The sequence below is a fragment of the Colobus angolensis genome, unplaced genomic scaffold (genome assembly GCF_000951035.1).
Source record: "Colobus angolensis palliatus isolate OR3802 unplaced genomic scaffold, Cang.pa_1.0 Scaffold129, whole genome shotgun sequence".
Classification (NCBI taxonomy): Eukaryota; Metazoa; Chordata; class Mammalia; order Primates; family Cercopithecidae; genus Colobus; species Colobus angolensis.
The window spans coordinates 2,193,485-2,215,548 of NW_012114141.1; the positions used below are offsets into that span (position 1 = coordinate 2,193,485).

The 22,064-nt window shown below is 37.4% G+C and overlaps 1 protein-coding gene across 1 annotated transcript in view; it reads left to right on the forward strand.

The window, feature by feature from the left end:
• CAPN7 (calpain 7) overlaps window positions 1-22,064 on the forward strand; it is a 46,619-nt gene continuing 24,555 nt past the window's right edge. Inside the window, exons 1-7 of the mRNA XM_011933685.1 lie at window positions 1-182; window positions 5,668-5,776; window positions 11,073-11,230; window positions 12,123-12,190; window positions 14,438-14,638; window positions 17,096-17,182; window positions 21,443-21,569. Coding sequence (XP_011789075.1) covers window positions 81-182; window positions 5,668-5,776; window positions 11,073-11,230; window positions 12,123-12,190; window positions 14,438-14,638; window positions 17,096-17,182; window positions 21,443-21,569 — 852 coding nt within the window. The 5' untranslated portion in view covers window positions 1-80. The remainder of the gene's footprint in view (window positions 183-5,667; window positions 5,777-11,072; window positions 11,231-12,122; window positions 12,191-14,437; window positions 14,639-17,095; window positions 17,183-21,442; window positions 21,570-22,064) is intronic.

Consider the following 22,064-nt stretch of genomic DNA (forward strand, 5'->3'; position numbering starts at 1 on the left):
GCCGCCGGGCCGCAGCAGTCCGCGAAGAGCCGTCCTGCGTCAGGGCCTCGTTCCCGGCCCCGGCGCGGGGCCTCTGCGCCATGGACGCCACGGCGCTGGAGCGGGACGCCGTGCAGTTCGCCCGTCTGGCGGTGCAGCGTGACCACGAAGGCCGCTACTCCGAGGCGGTGTTTTACTACAAGGTAGGGCCGGGCCCGCTGCTTTGGTCGGAGTTGCTCAGTCGGAGTCCGGCTTGGGCCTGCGGCCGAGGGGCGGGGTCCAGGTGCCGAGGGAGCGGTCCCGGCTTTCCTTTTCCCTCATTCGCTTCCCGGCCCTCCTCTTGTTGGGAGCGGCGAGCCGGACTGCAGAGGCCCACGCTGAGGCTGCGGGGTCGGGGGGGCTGGGTCGCGGCTTGCAGACACCGCTTCTCCAGCTGTAGCCCTTACTGGCAGATGCCCACGGTTGAACCGCCTTGGGGGGCAGGTGTTAGATGTGGGTCGTTAGTAGCCAATTCTTGCTGTCACGTGGCTTTGATTTACAGGTAGCGGGAAATGGCCTGTGATATATATCAAAATAATGCATGCTCGTTAAATAAACTTAAAAAGAATAAAAACCATCTATCATAGCATTTGATATACAGTCTTGCGTCCTTAGCGATCTGATGTTTTCTGAGAAATGTGTTCTTAGGCCGTTTTGTTCAGTGCGAACACCATAGAATGCGCTTACACCATCCTGAATGGTACAGCCTCCTCCATACCTAGGCTGTATGGCATAGCCTGTTGCTCCTGGGTTACAGGCCTGCGCAGCATGTTGCTGTACTCAATGGTGTGTGCAGTTACACGCAATGGTAAGTATTTGTGCATCTAAACATAGAAAAGGTACAGTAAACATGCAGCATAAAAGATAAAAATACTACACCAGTTGTGGGGCACTTACCCACGAAAGGAGCTTGCAGGACTGGAAGTTGCTCTGAGTTGGTGAGTAGTGGTGAATGAATATGAAGGCCTAGGGCACTCACTGCTCCACTCTACTGTGGACTTTGTAAGCAGTGTACCCTTAGGCTACGCTAAATTTTTTAAATTTTTTTCTTCAATAAAAAATTAACGTTAGTTTACTGTAACCCTTTTACTTCATAAACCTTTGAATTTTCTTTTTAACTCTTGTAATAGCTTAAAACGAACTTATTGTACAGCTACAGAAACATACTTTCTTTATATCTTTATTTGGTAAGTTTTTTGTTTCATTTTTTTTAAAACTCTTTAAAAAACTTAGTTAAAAACTAAGGTACACGTTAGCCTAGGCATACACCGGGTCAGGATCATCAATATTACTACTGTCTTCCATCTCCAATCTTGTCCCACTGTGAGATCTTCGGGGACAATAACAGGAATGAAACTGTCATCTCCTATGATAACGGTGTCTCCTGAAATATCTCCTGAAGGACATGCCAGAGACTGTTCTATAGTTAACTTTTTTAATAATAGGAGTACACTAACAATACATAGTATAGCATAGTAAATACGTAAACCAGTAACATAATTGTTGATTATCAAGTATTACGTACTCTACATAATTGTATGTGGTAGACTTTTACACTACTGGCACCCCAGTAGGTTTGTTTATACCAGCATCACCACAAACATCTGAGTAAAGTGTTGTGCTATGACGTTATGACCGCTATGACATGACCAGGCAGTGGGAATTTTTCAACTCCATTATAATCTTATGGGACCACTATCATATATTCAGTCTGTTGTTGACTGAAATGTTATTTGGTGTGTGACTGTATATTTTTGTGTTTTGTGTTTTTTTTTTTTTTGCATATGTGTATATACTTTTTTTTTTTTTTTACAAACTGGTTTATACTGTTTTTAGTAATAACTACACAGTAGTTCATTATGTGGGTGTACCATATTTTATTTTTTTAAGAAACAGGGTCTTGCCCTGTCGCCAAGGCTGGAGGGCAGTGGCCCAGTAATCATAGCTCTTTGCAGCCTCATACTGCAAAGCTCAACAAATCCTCCTGCCTCAGTCTCCCAATTAGTGGGACTACAGGTGGATACAACCACACCTGGCTAATTTTTTTTTTTTTTTTTGTAGAAATGGAGTCTCGCTGTGTTGCCCAGGCTGGTTTTGAACTCCTGGCTCAAGCGATCTTCCCGCCTTAGTCTCCCAAAATGCTGGGATTACAGGCGTGAGCCTCCATGCCTGTCCAGTTTACTATAATTCATTTACAGACTCTTGGGCATTCAGTTCATTGTGTTTTTTCAACATCATAAGTAACGACGTAGTTCATATCCTTATGATTAATTCTTATGACTAGTGCAAATTTTTGCCTAAATTTTCTTTTGGATAAATTACCGGGGACAGAATTGCTACATCAAAGGGTATGAGCTTCTACAGTCCACTCTTTTCTCTCCAATTCTGAGGATTTGCAAGTGTACCCCTCCAGCTCTAGCTAGATTTGGAGGGAGCTGTGTCCTCATGATATTGTCACTTTTTCTTTTAGAAAGCATATCAGACTTTGATAATACTGTACAATACTAGTAATTTTTTCCACAAGTGTATGTGCTATCAATAAAGTGTGGTTTGTTTCAGATTAATATTTTGTTGCTTTCATTTTATAATCTATTTTTTCCTTTTTTTTGAGACAGAGCTTTGCTCTTGTTGCTCAGGCAGGAGTGCAATAGCACAATCTCGACTCACTGCAACCTCCACCTACCGGGTTCAAGCGATTCTCCTGCCTCAGCGTCCTGAGTAACTGGGATTAAAGGCATGCACCACCACGCCCGGCTAATTTTGTGTTTTTAGTAGAGACCGAGTTTCTCCATGTTGGTCAGGCTGATCTGGAACTCCTGACCTCAGGTGATCCGCTGGCCTCGGCCTCCCAAAGTGCTGGGATTATAGGCGTGAGCCACTGCCCCTGGCCTATTTTTTTCTTTTTTTATTAATATGTAATGTACATAGTTTCAGGGTACATGTGGTAATTTAATACATTAATATAATTTTTAAGATAAATCAGCATACTTGAGATAGCCATCACCTTAACTACTTCACAGCTGAACTGTGCAGCAATTATTACTGAATATTATACTTTAATATTTATGCTAGGAACATTTGAATTAATCTAGCTATTTTGAAATGTACAAATTTTGTGAACTCTGGTCACTCTGATGTATCTAACAGTAGGTCTCTATTATAATCTTTATATTTAGAGAGTTTTGGTGCATTTCAGAATTTGGTGCATTTTAGACTTTTTTGACAATTTCACAAGGCATTGTTTAAGAGAAAAATTGTGTGTGTTTTGTGAAATAGCTTTGACAAATAACAGGTTAAAATAGTGCTATATAAGAACAGATCTTAATAAAGCAAAAGAAACTACTGTGCACTGCCCCTTGTTTTCCTATAGGCTTACATATATGTCACTTAGGAAGAAGTTTTCATCCTTGAGAAAGCCAAAAAAAGTGTTTGTACTTCTAGAAATTATTTATATAAGCTTCATCAGTTTAGTATTTAGTGTTTTCTGCCCGGTCCTTTCTATAAGCTATTTCTTTCTTGTCACTTTTGAATATAAATGAAATGAGTAAAATTGGCACCAGCAATTTTTTTAATTGGCTTTATTTTTTTTTTTAAGACAGGGTCTCATTCTGTCACCCACGCTGGCGGGCAGTGGTGAGATCATAGCTCACTTTAGCCCATTCCTGGGCTAAAGCAATCCTCTATGCTTAGCCTCCTGAGGAGCTGGGACCACAGGTGTGCACCACCATACCAGGCTCATTATTTTTTTTTTTTTTCCAGAAATGGAGATTTCACTATGTTGCCCAGTTAGTCTTGAACTCCTGGACTCAAGCAGTCCTCCTGCCTCAGACTCCTAAGTAAAAGCCTTTTTTTTTTTTTTTTAAAGCAAAATAATTATTTGGAAATTAATCACATACAAGGTAACTGAAGGGGCAATGTATGTGTATTATATACTTATATAATTTACGTGTATCAAAAACATTCCATTTATTGGATTTAAGTATAGCTATAATGTATTTAGATAATGATAGTATTTAAGATATATTTAATGTTTACATGTAAAGTTATACTTTCATCCTCTGAAATATCTGAGTTACAGAATCTGAGGAAGTCATATCTTTTCTACCCTACTGCCTTTAGGCTGAATTTTCATTGTGGTTAAAACTGTATTTTTTCTTCCTTCCTTCTTTCCTTGTTTTTTTTTTTTTTTTTTTTTTTTGACAGTGTCTTACTCTGTCAACCAGGCTGGAGTGCAGTGGCCCGATCACAGCTCACTGCAGCCTCCACCTCCCACCTCAGCTCCCTGAGTAGCTGGGACTACTTTGTAGAGACAGGGTTTCACCATGTTACCCAGGCTGAAAACTACACTTGTCTTAATTTTGTTAGGTTCAGTTAAACAACTGCTGCTCAAATAATTGTATTCAAAAAGTGATGTTCAGTAGATGACATCTTTGGAAACAGGCATGATGACCCATGAAGTGTACATGCTTGGGTTACTGCAGAGAAGGTGCTGTTACTTGTAGAAATTTCTCTTTACTTTTTTAAGTGGTAGCATTGATAACCTTCCTGGAAAGGTGATGAGAATGGAAACACCTCCTTCTAGCCGTAGCGTAACTGGCTATGGAAGTTATGGAATAACTGGAAGAATCCAGATTTTCTTAATTAAAATAAGTTTAATTTACACAACTAAAATCTGCTTTAAAATGTGTCATCTTTTGTCAGTATTTTCTGTGGAGAAAACTGTTTTACTGTGAGATATTTAACCTTTATAATCTCTTGTAATGTTTTCTTGGTAATTTTGTTTTAGCAGTTATTACTCGTTTTAGTGCTTTGAATGCTCAATTCACATTTTTTTGGGTGTGAATTACTTGCAATCAGTTCACATTTTCAAGGTATATGGTTTTAAATCTGATCTGTTGCATAAGGAAAAGAAAACAAAACATGTAAACTACAGCTATTCTAAAGAAGTGTTTATAATCAGTTCCTCATGCGTGAATTCATAAATTTTCAATGACAGGTTAAAATTGAGAGAGAGCCTGGATAGCTCCTTCGGTAGAGCATCAGACTTTTAATGTGAGGGTTCAGGGTTCAAGTTCCTGTTTGGACGTGCCCTGTGACTTTTAGCACCTAATTCTGACTCCATCTTTGAAAAAGCAAAAAAAAAAAAAAAGTATCATTTGGACCAGGTGTGGTGGCTTATGCCTGTAATCCCAGCACTTTGGGAGGCCGAGTTGGGCAGATCACTTGAGGCCAGGAGTTCAGGACCAGCCTGGCCAACATGGCAGAATCCAATCTCCACTAAAAATACAAAAATTAGCCAGATGTACTGGTGTACACCTATAGTCCCAGCTACTCGGGAGGCTGAGGCACAAGAATCACTTGAATCTGGGAGGCGGCGGTTGCAGTGAGCCGAGATTGCGCCACTGCACTCCAGCCTGGGTGACAGAGCGAAACTCTGTCTCAAAAAAGAAAAGAGAAAGAAAATTGAGAACATTGAATACTGAAGAAAACATTGGAAGATTGTATAACTACTTTATGAAAAAAATTACTGTTAATATTTTAAAGACATTCTTGTTTTGTCATTCATGGAAACCAATATTGAATGAGAATGTGGTAAAGAAAATTCAAGTTATACATCTATTGCATTCCTTTGAATTCTTTCATTTTTAGGAAGCTGCACAAGCCTTAATTTATGCTGAGATGGCGGGATCAAGCCTAGAAAATATTCAAGAAAAAATAACTGAGTATCTGGAAAGAGTTCAAGCTCTACATTCTGCAGGTTAGTAAAGGACTACTGAAATTGTCACTCTATTTTTTTCTTTTCTCCCGTCATGTCTTTCCCCCTATGTTTGTTTCTCTTCATTTTTACCTTTGAATCTTGATGCTCACTCTGTTGCTGCTTACTCCACTTTTGGTAATCACCTCTTTAAAAATCATTTAGAAATAAGTCATAGATCTTTGAAGAGGAACCTTACAGATAATATAGTCCAGTTTCCTAATTTCCCAGAGTGCAGAGATGGTGAATTACCTATGTTCAAACAATTTATCATTGGCAAAGTTAGGATTAGAATTCAGTTAAAGTCTGCTTTTAAAACGTCTGTCACCTGTCTCTTCCTTATAAAATTAAGTGACCGTTCCTCTTCAGTGTTTACGGACTTCAGCAGTAGGTTCACAGTGTCTTCTCTGTCGGTGTCTTCTACTTTCAAACCTTTGCTAAACTCTTTTAAACCATATTTTGGAAAAGTCACATGTAAGCAGAGACTTGGAACTACTTGTATTTATTTTTGTAAACAGCACAACAGGTACAATAATAGAAATATACATAGTCTCAATGGTCACAGTTTTGTTAGAGGTAACTGATGTTGACATTGTATTTACAAATACATTGATTTCTCTAGGGACTCTTTTTAACCCTCTTTTTCTGTTGCTGCATGATAAAGCCACAAGCAGAAGAATATTTATTCTTATGGACTTTGTGCTACTTTTTAGCTCTCATTCTGAGTAGATATGAGCAATTACAACAACATCATTGGGATAAAGTAGATTTAATCACTGGATTCCTTGTTACAACAGTTCCCTTAAAAACAAGGTAGTTTACTTTAATACAGTGCCCAGAAATTGCATGTATTGAAAAGTATACTGCCTGTGTTATTGGAACATCACTGGAAACAAAGTATTGATTCATGTATTCAAAATATCATACAAAATTCAAAGGAACTTTCTTTTCCCAGCCAAGTAAATGAAGTTCTTAAATTTAACTGCCCAATATTTAGGAACTTTGTTTCATAACCAGTGTTTTCAAATAAAATTATCTTTGAAGTAGGGAAGGTAGTCTTTCATGTTTACTTCCATGATCTCCCTGTTTTTTCATATATAGTTTTCTTCATTTCAGCAACTATGTATTGAATACATGTTTTGGCTATATGGTAAGTACAGGGTAATAGATGAGTGACAGTCCATGCCCTCAGGAGGACCTTCGTCAGGTGTGGAGAGAGAACAGTGTCAACATTGCACTATCATGGAAACCCCTTTCTGAAGCATGCTAGACTAAATGTTAAAGCAGAATGCTCTAGAAAGGGGAGATCATATGGTGATATTATTCCAGGAGTAGAATCTCTGGCAGCCAAAGGTGTATTTCCATCTTTCTCTTCCGTGTGTACACACAGTCAACCGCATTTATGCCGTAGGCTCTTGATTCCAGTAAGATTGCTCTTTAAACCCTTGAAATCCTTGTGACAATTGGAAAAAATAAATATGAATCATTTTTTTCTAAGGAATTTTAAAAGTTATTCTTACTTTGTATTAAATACAGCTAAGCCTAAAACCTTACATGTGATTTTTGGGAAATAAATTCTGAACATTGATATATATGTGATATTCAGGCATCAAATGAGACACCCCAATCTTTTGAAGAATAAAGACTTGCCAGTGAAATAAAGTTCAAAAAGGAGTTTGTTTGTTTTTTTTTTTTTTGAGATGGAGTGTCGCTCTGTCACCCAGGCTGGAGTGCAGTGGTGCGATCTCAGCTCACTGCCAAGTTCCGCCTCCAGGGTTCATGCTGCTCTCCTGCCTCAGCCTCCCCAGTAGCTGGGACTACAGGTGCCTGCCACCACACCCAGCTAATTTTTTGTGTTTTTAGTGAAGATAGGGTTTCACCATGTTAGCCAGGATGGTCTCGATCTGACCTCATGAGCCACCCACCTCAGCTTCCCAAAGGGCTGGGATTACTGGCGTGAGCCACCGTGCCTGGCCTTAAAAAGGACTTTTAAAACATAACATAGCTTGTTTTACTAACTTCTTTCTGCTTTTGTTGAAGAAATGGAGTATAATCTCTAGACAATTAAAGGATTTTCTTATTTAATTATTATTTTAAGCAGAAAAGTCCTTTTTCAAATAAAAATCCTGTTAGGAGCCCTAAGTTTTAAAACAAGGTAGTCTGCTGACAGTTAAGAGACTCCTAAGAGAGAGTTGATTTTGGGGTGGGGAAAGATAGTTTCCCCGTAATTTTAAACATAATTTAAAATTAACTAGTGTAGGCCGGCACAGTGGCTCATGCCTGTAATCACAACAGTTTGGGAAGCTGAGGCAGGAGAATCACTTGAATCTAGGAGTTCAAGATCAGCCTAGGCAACATAGACCTCATCCCTACAACAAATCAAAAATTAGCTGAGCTTGGTGGTGTGTGCCCATAGTCCCAGCTCCTCAAAGGCTGAGGCAGGAAGACTGCTTGAGCCCAGGAGGTCAAGGCTGCACTGACCCGTGATTGCACCACTGCACTCAGCCTGGATGACAGAGTAAGACCCTGTCTCGAAAAATAAAAAGTAAAATTAACCATCGTAGTACAGAGTTCAAGAGTTGGAATTAAAAGATGCAAGTTAAGTCTCTACCCTTTCACTTGTAGCTGTGAAATCTTAGACCAGATCAGTGCTCCTCAGTAGGAAGCGATGTGCCCCCCAGGGGACATTTGGCAATTTCTGGAGAAGTTTTTGGTTTTCACGCTGCTGGATGGCAAGGAATATGCTTCTGGGATTTAGTTGGGTAGAGGCCAGGGATGTTGCTAAAAAGTCTCGCACAACAAAGAATTATCCAGCCCAAAATGTCAGTAATGCCAGGCTGAGAAACACTGGGATAGATATTTCAACATTTTTGAGCTTTGGTATCTTTTTCATGAATGGAATTAGTATATACTTCAAAGAGGCATTTAAGAAGGCTAAAATTTTGAAAACATCAGCACAAACTGGGCACAGTGGTGAGTGCCTGTAGTTCCAGCTACTTGGAAAGCTAAGGTAGAAGGGTCACTTGAGCCCAGGAGTTTAAGAGTTTAAGGCCAGCCTGGGCAACCTAGTAAGACCGTGTATCTTAAAAAAAAAAAAAAAAAAAAAAAACAGCATGTACCTTTAAAGAACTAACAAAATCTCAGACTTTTCTTAAATAGCAAGTTTAGCAAGATATAATTTCCATACCATAAAATTCACCCTCTTAAAGTATATAATTCAGGTGTTTTTAGCCTATTCCCAGAGTTGTGCAGTCATCCCCACTATCTCATTTTAGTATGTTTTCATCACCCCAAGAGAAACCTCTTAACCGTTAACAGTCAGTCCGCATTCCGCCCTTCCCCTAGTCAACACTAATCTTGCTGTTTCTATGGATTTGCCTATGCTGGATATTTCATACAAATGGAATCATCCAATGTATGGTCCTTTTGCCATCTGGCTTCTTTCACTGAGTTTAGTGTTTGCCAGATTTATCCATGTTGTAGGTTGTATCAATACTTCATTGCTTTTTATGGCTGAGAAATATTTCATTGTATTGATATGCTACTTTTTTTATCCATTCATTAGTTCTTGGAGACTTTTGGGTTGTTAACACCTTTTGGCTATTGTAAATAGTGCAGTTAAGAACATTCATGTGCATGCAGTGGCTCATGCCTGTAATCCCAGCACTTTGGGAGGCCGAGGCAGACAGATCAGGTGAGGCCAGCAGTTTGAGACTAGCCTGACCAACAGGGTGAAACCCCATATCTGCTAAAAATACAAAAATTAGCCGGGCGTGGTGGTGCACGCATGTAATCCCAACTACTTGGGAGGCTGAGGCACAAGAATTGCTTGAAAATCTAGGAAGTGGAGGTTGCGGTGAGCCAAGATGGCACCACTGCACTCCAGTCTGGGTGACAGAGTGAGGTTGTGCCTCAAAAAAAAACATAAATAAATTCATGTATAGATTTTTGCATAGACATGTTTTCTCAGTTATCCTGGAATTCCACCCAGCAGTGGAACTGCTGTGTCATAGGATGTACCTCCATGTTGAACTTTCTTAAGAACTGCCAAATTGTTTTTTCAGAGTGGCTACGCCATTTTACAATTAGCTACACCATTTTACAGTTCCACCAGCAGTGTATCTGGGTTCCAAATCCTTCACATTCTCACTGACACTTGTTATTGTCTTTTTTATTTCAGCCATCCTAGTGGGCATAAGGTGTCATCTCAGTGTAGTTGTGTTTTGCGTTTTTTGATGACTAACGTTCAGCAATTTCTTATGTGCCATTTGACCTTTCGAATGCCGTCTTTGAAGAAATGTCCGTTCAGATCCTTTGCCCATTTTTTAACTGGGTTGTCTTTATTGTTGAGTTGTAAGAGATCTTTATATATTCTGGATGCATGTTTCTTATAGATACGGTTTTTTTTATTAAAAACAAATGAAAATATTATTGCAAAGAGTAGTGAAAATATATAACTTATTCTAGGCTCAGGGTAAATAGAAAAACCAGGAACTTTATCATCAGAGCCTAGTGTATTACACAGTTTTGTCTATATAGAAAAAAAGTTTTAATTGCCTTAAAATAGGTTTCTTAATATTTAACAATTTCCAAATTTTTGTTTTGTTTTTTGAGGTAGAGGAGCATATGAGGAGAACTCTTATGTTTTAATTTTTAAGTGAAGAGAGTGCCAGTGGGAGAGAGAAATTCAAGGAAAGAATTTTTTAAATAAGTAGTGTATTTTTTAATATTCTTTGTCTCTGATGTCTATTGTGTGATAAACAATTGAAGATTTTTTTTCTTAGACCTTAAGATTAAAAAGAGAAGGGAGGAAGGCTGGGCACGGTGTCTCACACCTGTAATCCCATCACTTTGGGAGGCCAAAACTAGCAGATTGCTTGAACTTAGGAGTTCAAGACCAGTCTGGGCAACATGGCAAAACTCCGTCTCTACAAAAAAAAAAAAAAAAAAAAAAAAGAGAGGGAAAAATTAGCCAGGCATGGTGGTATGCACCTGTAGTCCCAGCTACTCAAGAGGCTGAGGTGGGAGAATCTCTTGAGCCCGAGGAGGTAGAGGCTGCAGTAAGCTGTGGATTGTGCCACTGCATTCTAGCCTGGGCAACAGAGCAAGATCCTGTCTCAAAAAAAAAAAAAAAAGAAGGAAGGAAATTTGTCCTTTTTTAAGGATTTTTTTAACCTTGCTAAGTTTTTTAAATGAAGAATTACAGTTTTGTAAGGAATATCTTAAATAGTGAAAATAGTGTGTTTTCTGGCTGTATTTAGATAATATTCCTTCTGTGTATGCTTTTTTTCTATTTTAGTTCAGTCAAAGAGTGCTGATCCTTTGAAGTCAAAGCATCAGTTGGACTTAGAGCGTGCTCATTTCCTTGTTACACAAGCTTTTGATGAAGATGAAAAAGAGAATGTTGAAGATGCTATAGAATTGTACACAGAAGCTGTGGATCTGTGTCTGAAAACAGTATGTATAGCTACAGATTACATTTGATGAGTTACACGAAGACATCTCTTGCTAGTGAATTTTACATAACACCTTGAATAAAACAATTTTAACAGAATAAAAAAATTTATTATAAATGTAACTAAACTACTCCTCAATAAAAGGTGATGAGTAGAAAGTTAATAATGGGTTTTTACATCTTATTAAAATTTTGACAGTATTGAATCTTAAATTACAAGAACTATTTTAACCTTTCTAACAACTAAGATAAACTTACAGAAAGAGTTCACTATCACAAATCTATTAATTTAGAATAAACTTCCCCTTTTTTCAGTTTGATGCACTTTTTGAAAAATAAGCTAGTGGTTTGGATGAGCCTTATTTATTTGCAGTGTAAAATCTGTATGCTGAGTGGTTTTTACTGCTCCCTGCTGAGCCTTGGTTGGGACTCTTAGCTTCAAGGGACATCTAGTGCATAAAAGAGCAGTGTATTTGACAGGAGGAGGAGGTAAAGTAGTTGAGACTGGTGTCCCCAGTGTCTTTCAGAGGACTGGCTTTTTGGCAGAGTCTTTTAAAAGCTCAGAGAAACCATCTGGCCTCATTTCTGTAGGTGCCTTGAGACTGTAAGTAAGTGCTAGTCTTCTGAGGTTCCTGCCACTCAGCCTTCCATAGCACTATGGTCGAACAGTTCTGGTCCAGTTAGCACTTGTCCACATTAAGTCGTTTTAAAGTTCACCTCAGTGACAGATTTTCAACACATTTTTAAATGATACCTTTAAGGATGAAAATTAATGTCATCTTTGTTTATTCTCAATTTCAACAAGTGTAATATGCCTTGTAAATTTTTTGCTTAGAAATATAGATCAAGCAAATTGAAAAATATGCTTTAAAATGTCTGTCTCTTTTTCTTAAGTCTTATGAAACTGCTGATAAAGCCCTGCAAAATAAACTGAAACAGTTGGCTCGACAGGCACTAGACAGGTGGGTTTGATCACTCAAGTTCTAATCCATGGATGACACTTAGTGTTATTTAAATAGATTTATCTAAATGTGTTGTAAAGGTTATAGTAACAAACCTCCATCTTTTACCTGTCATCTGAAACAAATCTACTTTCTACCTCTTAGTGAATTTACCTCCTCTCTCTAGTTCCCTGCTTTAAACTCAAGAAATAAGTCAATAAATGTTTTTAGTTTTAGTTTAGAAGAGAAATAACTGTGACATTTGAAATGGAGGACCTCCTTTCTGTTGTGTAATATCAGACTTTCAAAGAGAACTTCCAGAGAGCCTTCCATGTCTGCTAAAAATAGAAAACATGAGCATGAACTTGCTTTCAGCCATGTACATACCTCAAATTATACAATGTCTGTAGCTTTTTTCACCTCTTAGCTGAGAGGTCAACTTTTAAATGAAGTCTGCCCTAACCGTTGTTTAAAATTGAATCTCCACCAGCAGTTGCAACCTGACTATTATAGTATTTTTCCCATAGCTCTTATTTTCTAAGATCTGTGAGATTTACTGGCTTATTATATTTGTTGTTAATGTGTGTGTCCCCTCCAACCTTCATCCCCCAATTGTTAAGCTCTATGAGGGCAGAGATTTTTGTCCATTTTAAATAGGTGTCTGTTGTAACCAAGTACCTAGCAGAGTGCCTGATAATGTAATATGTGCTCAGTAGATACTTGCTAAAAAATGAATGAGTTTGCGTAAGCAAATTATATATCTTGAAAGAGTGTTGTAGACACACAAAAAATAAAAGGGTGGAAATTGCTTTTATACCTGTAGCATGAATTGTCTCCTTTTGAGGCTCTGACCTGATAGATAACTGTACCACCCCAAGCCCTCCTTTTTTTAACTGAAGTAAAATAGTCATCCCTCCTTTTCATTGTCATCTACTAACCTTGAGTTTGTTTCCTCAGATTCATGAAGATATGAGCACTTGACACACAATTGTCTTCTCTATCTTGACTTCTTTCACCTGTCAGAATCATAAGTGACTTTATTACCTGTGTGGCTAACCCATCCAATATTCTCCAGTGCACCCTAAGCAAAGGGTGGGTGAGATAGCCATGGGCTCCTATGAGGATCTTTTGAAACTTACGGATCCGCTTTCTAGGAAAATGCATATGAAATTTTTTTGCATATAATTTCAGAGTGTTCTCAAGAATCCTGAAGCTCATATATGCACCTCAGGTTAAGAACTTCTATTTTTTAGCTTGTTCTTTGACAGAACAAAGTCAAAATTCTGTTGCATATCATGTGAGGCTGTCTGTGATCCAGCCCCTGGTTTCCTCTCTAGTCTCATCTCCTGCTGCCTCTCACTTGCACTTCTCACAGGGGCAACATTCATTCTTTTGAAATTACCTGGCTGGGCACGGTGGCTCACGCATGTAATCCCAGCACTTTGGGAGGCCAAGGTGGGCAAATCACCTGAGGTCAGGTGTTCGAGATCAGCCTGGCCAACATGGCGAAACCATGTCTCTACTAAAAATACAAAAATTAGCCAGGTGTGGTGGTGGGCACCTATAATCCCAGCTACTCAGAAGGCTGAGGCAGGAGAATCGCTTGACTTGGGAGGCAGAGGTTGCAGTGAGCCAAGATGGTGCCACTATACTCCAGCCTAGGCAACAGAGTGAGACTCCATCTCAAAAAAAAAATTAAAAATTTAAAAAAGAAATTACTTTAACTCATTATGCTGTTTCATACTTCTGCACATTTGTACATGTTCTTCTGTCTACTTAGAATGCTTCCTCACTGCCCAGGTGAACAACTCTGCAGCTCAAGCATCAGTTCAGAGCACCCTTCTCCAACTCATCCCCACTTGGCCATTCATTAAGTGAATAACTTCTGTTGTACTTTGATTTGCATGTAATACTTTCATCCTCGCATCTTTTATTTTTGATGCAATTGTCTGTCTTTCCCTACAAAACTATGAGTACCTTAAGGGTAGGGATTGTTTTATACATTCTTTTATACCACTTACCTTACCTTGTATAGTGTCTGATTATATAATAAGTGCTCAATTCATGTTGTCAGTAGAATATTGTTTGTAAAAAATGCTTCTCTTTGGAAGTAACTGAAGTGGTGAAATGTTGATTAGTATGTAAGAATTTTATGTACTAATTTTACGTTAGGGATGCTTGACTGGTTCTTCAAGTAAATGTTGTGTCCTGAAAAGCTTAAATGTGAGTAGAAAAGCTAGAACAGTTGTTTGTTCCTCTCTATTATAGAGCAGAAGCACTGAGTGAGCCTTTGACCAAGCCAGTTTGCAAAATCAGGTCAACAAATGTTAAGCCAAAGCCACCTCCAGTGAGAGCACATTTTCCCCTGGGAGCTAATCCCTTCCTCGAAAGACCTCAGTCATTCATAACTCCACAGTCATGTGATGCACAAGGACAGAGATACACAGCAGAAGAAATAGAAGTACTCAGGTAAATAAGTTTACAATTATTTGTAATGAAGGATTTTATTAACGTCAGTGCAGAATTTTATTTTCATTAGGTTTGCTGAATTGTATTCAGATTTTTCCTATAGTGTATTGTGCTATTATTATGTAATTATACCATCATGTAGTCACAACTTGAAATAGTTAAAATTTTAGTTCTGATATATTTTATTATTTTCATTTGTATTTTTTGAGATGGAGTCTCACTCTGTTGTTCAGGCTGGAGTGCAGTGGTGTGATCTCGGCTCACTGCAACCTCTGCCTCCTGGGCTCAAGTGATTCTCCTGCCTCAGCCTCCCAAGTAGTTGGGACTACAGGTGTGTGCCACCACACCTGACTAATTTTTATTTATTTATTTTTTTTTTTTTTAATTTTTTATTTTTTTTTTGAGACAGGGTTTTATCATGTTGGCCAGGCTGGTGTCGAACTCCTGACCTCAGGTGATTCGCCTCCCTCAGCCTCCCAAAGTGCTGGGATTACAGGCGTGAGCCATGTGCCCAACTTTAGTTCCAATATATTTTCATATTAGCATTTTTGCTAGACATAATACACTTTGCTGAAAATCCTAGCATTCTGTGAAATTGAGCCACTAGAGGTTAAGGAGCAAAATGTGCTGTAGCAGACCACTCTTAATCTAAGGAACTTTGTAACCAGAGCCCTAATGGGGGAAAGATGTAACTTTGAAATAGGAGTCTAGGTGGTGTGCTGGCAGCTTACTCCTGCAATCCCAGCATTTTGGGAGGCAGAGGGAGCAGATCACTTGAGCTCAGGAGTTCAAGACCAGCCTGGGCAACATACCGAAACCCCATCTCTACTAAAAATACAAAAAATAGCTGGGTGTGATGGTGTGCGCCCGTAGTCCCAGCTACTTGGGAGGATCACTTGAGCCCAGGGGGTGGAGATTGCAAAGCTGAGATCATGCCACTGCACTCCAGCGTGGGCAACAGAGGGAGATCCTGTCTCAAAGAAAGAAAAAAATACATATATATGTGTGTGTTTGTATGTGTATGTATAAAGTTTTGCTTTAAAAGGTTTTACATGCACCAAAAAAAAAAAAAAGAATATATGACAGAAACCTCATTGCAAAGCCTAAACTATGTACCATATAGCTCTTTACAGAAAACATTTGCCAACCCCTCGTCTAGGCAGCCAGCTTAGTGTGTCTGAAAGCAGTCTCAGAGGATATTAAAAATGTAAAACACGGCTACTCTGGGCACACTGCCTATGGAGTAGCCCTGCTCCACAAGGAGCAGTACAAAAAAAAATGAAATGTAAAACACAATAATGTGGAAATTCTTGATTGCTCTCTGAACCAGTGTAGATAGGGTAAGTCCCTGAGCCAAGGTGGCTTTTTTAAAGTGAGCACTGCAGAAAGTTCAGTCTGCTTAGAGCTGTGTAAGTCACGTAGGTGTTCATCTTTTTATTTTCTAACATTGAGCTGAAAGGGCTTCTGCCTAGGTAGCAGCCATCTGAGAGCATTCTTCTTTCCTTTCCTGCTGAAGATTTTAATTGTACTCCTGTTAATCTGTCCCTTTGTCTAGGAAAAATTGCCTGTGCACCAACACAACAATGCAGGACAAAGAAGCATAGTTTTGAAGCTAAAAACTAAATTAATAACAGTCCAACATTTCCATATGCTACCTTCACATGTTTGAAATTCCATACTACACCAAAAAAGCTCTGTATTCCACCTAACAAAATGCAGCTAGCCTTCATGCGAGTGAAAAGTTTTCATCATCTTTCCAAAATAAGGCTGTACATAGTCCCAACAATCGTTTAATCTATTCCTGACTATATTAAGTAGTCTGCAGATTTCCTGACTATTGTTACCTAAAGACTAAATTCTGAAGTTACTCTCTGCAACTTCTTGTAAATAGAATAAGGGAGAGAAATAAATACAAGAAGGAAATAGTTAATATAGGTAAACAAGCATATACACAAAACAAGGAGAATGCAAAGCTACTACAAACCTTATTTCTTTAATTTGTCAGTAGACCATAGCTGATATCTGTGACACTTCCTTCCTCCACTACCCATTTCATATCCTCATAACCAGAAAATGTGAAGAGCATCTATTTCAGAATTGTAAATGTCATGTTTTGTTTATTCCAAAATAACTTAAGCCATTTATTTCTCCCTTTAGGCTTAGGATAGAATTGGTTTTGTGTCTTGGTGTCAAGCACACTTTCATTACCTCTTGAATAGTCTTGTCTTCTTGTGAGTGTTAGCCTTAAAAGAATATTCTTATTGGTTTGAATTGATTATTTTCCGATATTCAATTGTTTTATGAAAATATTGTCCAAAGATATATCAACAACATGAGGTTGTCAGTTTGATTTTAATATAGTAGCATACCTTGTCATTTAAATTTTAAAGAGTTGAAATAAGATTGGCAATTAAGGTAAACTCGAACATTTAGGATTTTTTTTCTCGTGTTTGATAGGACAACATCAAAAATAAATGGTATAGAATATGTTCCTTTCATGAATGTTGACCTGAGAGAACGTTTTGCCTATCCAATGCCTTTCTGGTAAGTAAGCACTGTTGCAATTTTTAATTCCCATATTTTAACTTTTCAGTACTTTGACGTTCAATTTAATAGCCTTGAAATTAAAATTTTTAATAAAACAAATTTGTTGGAATAGAGGGGTGGCTGTGGGAAAGGGGTAGGGCAACATAGCAAGAGCAGTTTTGTTAATTATCCAGTCATGAGGACATGAGGATCTCCTTTTGCCTATTATTATTTCTGTAGTGTCTAGCACAGAACCTGCTGTAAAGTAAGTACTCAGTAAATATTTGTCCAAGCAGTGGTTGAATCACAACAGAAATTCTAACACTCAGTAAAGAAACTGGATGGAAAAGGGAAATGGAATGACATCATTGTTTACTAAGAAGATTCAATTCAAGCAAAGGCTATTTATGAGAGGATTAGTTAGCACAGCCTTCCAGGACAATGGCAGCTTATGTCTACAACCTTAAAAATATTATTTGGTTCAGGACTCCGAGCTTGTAGTCATCATAAGGAAATCAACAGTCAGAGACGTACATAATAAGGACACTCATCAAAGCATCTGTTATAGCAAAAAATTATTGAAACAGACTAGCAATATGGGAATGATTAAATAATGGTACATCTATACAGTCAAATATTATACTACTCAAAATAAGTCTTTAAAACTGTAGGAAAAAAGTTCCCATTACAGAAATTAAAAAGAAAATTGTATATATAATGTCCCAATTTTTTTTTTTTTCTTTTTTTTTTTTGAGATAGGGTCTCTCTCCCGTTGCCTAGGCTGGAGTTCTAAGATGTGATCATGACTCATTGCAGCCTTGACTTCTCAGGCTCAGATGATTCTCCCACCTCATCCTCCTAAATAGCTGGGACCGCAGGCGCACACCACCACGCCCTGCTAATTTTTGTATTTTTGGTAGAAATGAGATTTCACCATTTTGGCCAGGCTGGTCTTGAACTCCTGCTTCGAGTGATCCATCTGCCTCGGCCTCCCAAAGTGCTGGGATTACAGATGTGAGCCACTGTGCCTGACCTTTATTTTTATTTTCATGTATTTATAGATGCATAGAAAAAAATGATATGGAGAAATACACCCAAATATTTACAGTGGTTATGTCTAGGTAACAAAATTGTATGATTTAACTTCTTTTAGTACTTTTTTATTTTTCAAAATTTCTCCAATGAGCGTGTTTATTATTAGAAAAAAAAAGCTGGATGCTTACTATATAGAATATGAAGGCTCTGTAAAGAACAAAAGGGGTGCTGTTTATTTTCTACTGTTTTGCTGTTCTTGAATGATCAAGGGTTAGGTATCACAAAGCCAGTTAACATATTTTTTTCACTCAGGCAGCTGTGTGATGCTAGTAACTGATAGGGATCAAAGGAATTTTTATATCTGAGAAACTTTACAGCATTAATGTTCAGGGCAAGATTCTAGAGCCAGACTTTCTAGTCTCAAATCTTGTGTAACACTGGGCAATTTGTTAAATCTGTCTCAGTTTCTTGCCTGTAAAATGGGGATAATAATAGAAACTACCTCATAATGGTACTGTGAGTTAGTAAAATGTAAAACCCTGAAAATGGTGCTGTTATGTAGCAAGCACTATATAATAAAGGTTAACTGCTAGAAAAATCATTTTGTTACTTAGTTATATAAGAATTTGGCTGTATATTTCAAATATTTTAATGTTTTTTATACCTCTCTGACCAGTAATTTTACTTCAGGAATCCAGTTATAAGGAACTATTTAGAGATATACTCAAAAATTCATATGAAAGTGATTTATCATTGTTGTCACAATTGTGAAGATGTATCAGTTATTCTAGTATCTCCTTGACAATATTCAAATAGAGATGTAAATGTATCATTTCTTTTTGCAACAAATTAAGGTAAATCATATTTGTAATGCTTATACAACGCAGTGTCCGTAAGAAAAATGTTATGTAGCCATAAACAATCAAGTTTTCAAGGAATGTAATAATATAGGAAAATGCTCATAATATAGTTGGAAAAGTAAAATATGTAGCCATACAGACTGCCTTAATTTAGGTAGAGCACTTGTCACAGTTGGAATTTTTCTTTTTTTTTTTTCTTTAAGGTGATTACTTGCTTAATGCTTGTCTACTATTCTGGCATATAAACTTCATAAGAACAGAGACCGTGTCTGTTTTAATTAAGTTGCATCCCAGGGCCTACCACAGTATCTGGTGTATAGTAGATACTCAATAAATAGTTATTGAAGTAGTTAAATTGGGAGAAAAACAAGAATAAATACTAAAATTACTGTTCTAAGTGACAAGATATTTTCTTATTTTTTAGATTATTTTATTGTAGGAATAATCAGAAGAAAAAGCAACAGTAAATGTTTTTAAGTTGGGATAACAGATTGTCAGGAAAAGGCTCCAGAATTTATGAATGGTTATCTTTCACTAGAGAGATTGAATTATTTTTTAAAATTGTTTCTATTCTGGTCATGTATTTTAAACTCATAAAATATTATCGAATAAATATTATAATTGTAAAATTTTTTTATTTTTTGAGATGGAGTCTCACTCTGTCACTCAGGCTAGAGTGCAGTGGTGCGATCTCAGCTCACTGCATCCTCTGCCTCCCAGGTTCAAGAGATTCTCCTGCCTCAGCCTCCCAAGGAACTGGGATTACAGGCGCCCACCACACACCTGACTAATTTTGTATTTATGGTAGAGAGTGGTTTCACCATGTTGTCTAGACTGGTCTCGAACTCCTCACCTCAAGTGATCTGCCCACCTCAGCCTCCCTAAGTGCTGGGATTACAGGCATGAGCCACCGCACCTGGCTGTAAAATATTTTAATATCTTTAAGTTCTAAGGAAAAAAACCTTGAATTTAATAGTCCTCTGGTGACTTGAGAGAACAAATATTATGGAATCTTGGATTTATGCTGAAATATGATTCATATGACAGGTTGATAATAGATTATAAATTTGAATTTGCCTTAATTTTTTCTCCTCAAAATTTTTGACAACTGTCTTTAAACTCTTCTGAATTCAGTTAGCTCACTTTCTGTTTATGGTTAGCGCCTGATATACAGGTACCAAAATGTTACCTGGAATACTAGTGGTTCTGTGAGATGATAATAAAAAATGTTTGAGATATGTTATATGCCATATTCTACTCTAAGAGATTACAATAAACATTGGCTTATTAAATGTCTAGAGGTGCCCTTCAATGAAAAAACTAATACTTTAACCAGGAGTTTGTAGGTCATGCTTGACCACATCCTCTTTCCTCCCAGTATCTGTCAGCATTCTTTGAAGGAAAAAAAAGTTATGTCTATGCCAGTTTGCATATTATATACTTTCTATTACTAAGAAATCCTTTGAAAACCAAGGATTTGTTGCTCCTGCTCTAGAAAGGGTTTGGGGATGGTTGGGCCTGGTGGCTCATGTCTGTAATACCAGCACTCTGGTATTTACTTCAGAAAGGCTGGTATCAGCTTTGGCTGGAGGATCGTTTAAGCACAGAAGTTCTAGACCAGCCTGAGCAACATATGGAGACCTCAACTGTTTAAAAAAAAAAAAAAAAAAAAGATTTAGGGAAGGGGGGAAAAGTAGATGTTTCCCCTTGGTGTACACATCAGTTTTAGAGAAATACTATAACACACAGTGAGTAGAGGGTAATGGGTAAGAATGGGTTTGGCACCAGAGACCTGGATTCAGATGCCAGTTCTGCTATTTCTTAGGTGTCTGACCTTGGTAAGTCATTAATCACTTCAAGCTATTTCCAAAAATAATTCCTTTAATAGAATTGTTTTAAGAATTAAGTAGATTATGTATGTAAAGCACTTTAGCATGATATCTGGCACGTGGTTAGTATTCATTCACTAAATTAGCTGCACTCATTATTAGCCTTGCCAAGTGGAGTTTGTAAAGAACCAGCTTTGAGTCTTTAGCTTCCTAGGTCCTTTTGAATGAATCAGCTTGTACTGTTGTTAATGGCTTCATTTTATTGCGGAATTTCTTAAATACAGTTATGCTAAATTTAAAAAATTACATTCTTAAATATAAATGAATTTAAGATGTTCTTCTGTTTTCAATTATTTAGGTATATTTTTTGATTGGAGGAGGTGATCAGGTTGACTGGACTCTTAAAGAGCCAGATTTGACCAGAAGGTTATTTTAGGATGATATAGTACTGCTATAATCACTAGACCAAAAAAAAAAAAATAGGAAATTTAGTTTTGGCTTTGAGTCATCTTTTAAGATTAATTTTTTTATTTTAATTTTTATTATTACCTCAGTGATAGATGGGGCAAGCTACCATTATCACCTAAACAGAAAACTACATTTTCCAAGTGGGTACGACCAGAAGACCTCACCAACAATCCTACAATGATATATACTGTGTCCAGTTTTAGCATAAAGCAGGTGAGCATTTATTTTGTTTGATTTTATAGAAAAGTCAGCATTTTAAAGTAATTTGTGTATAGATTTGAGTTTTTTCTTAGATTTTTATTATATATTCAGGCACACAAGTGTAATTGGAAAAAATTGTTCATTCTACATATTTTGACTGAAACATACTGAGATAATATAAGTATAAATCACTGTTTTGAGTGATTACAGATTTTTATGTGGACCCTTTTATCATTGTGTACCTGTAGATGCAAAACTTGAGAATCTGAATTTCACCTTTGATAAAGAATAGATAGCAATAAAAGGATATTTAATTATTTGAGTAATTATTCAAAATCAATTTTTTTGAAATACATTAACTTTTTGTAGGATTTATTAGAATAAAATGTATGAGTCAGCAGTATTGTGTTTCTATTTGTTACTTTCCTATTCAAATAATAGCCAAGAAAATATTTAGTACACATTGTAACACTATTCAGAATAATAAAAACATGGAACCAACCTAAA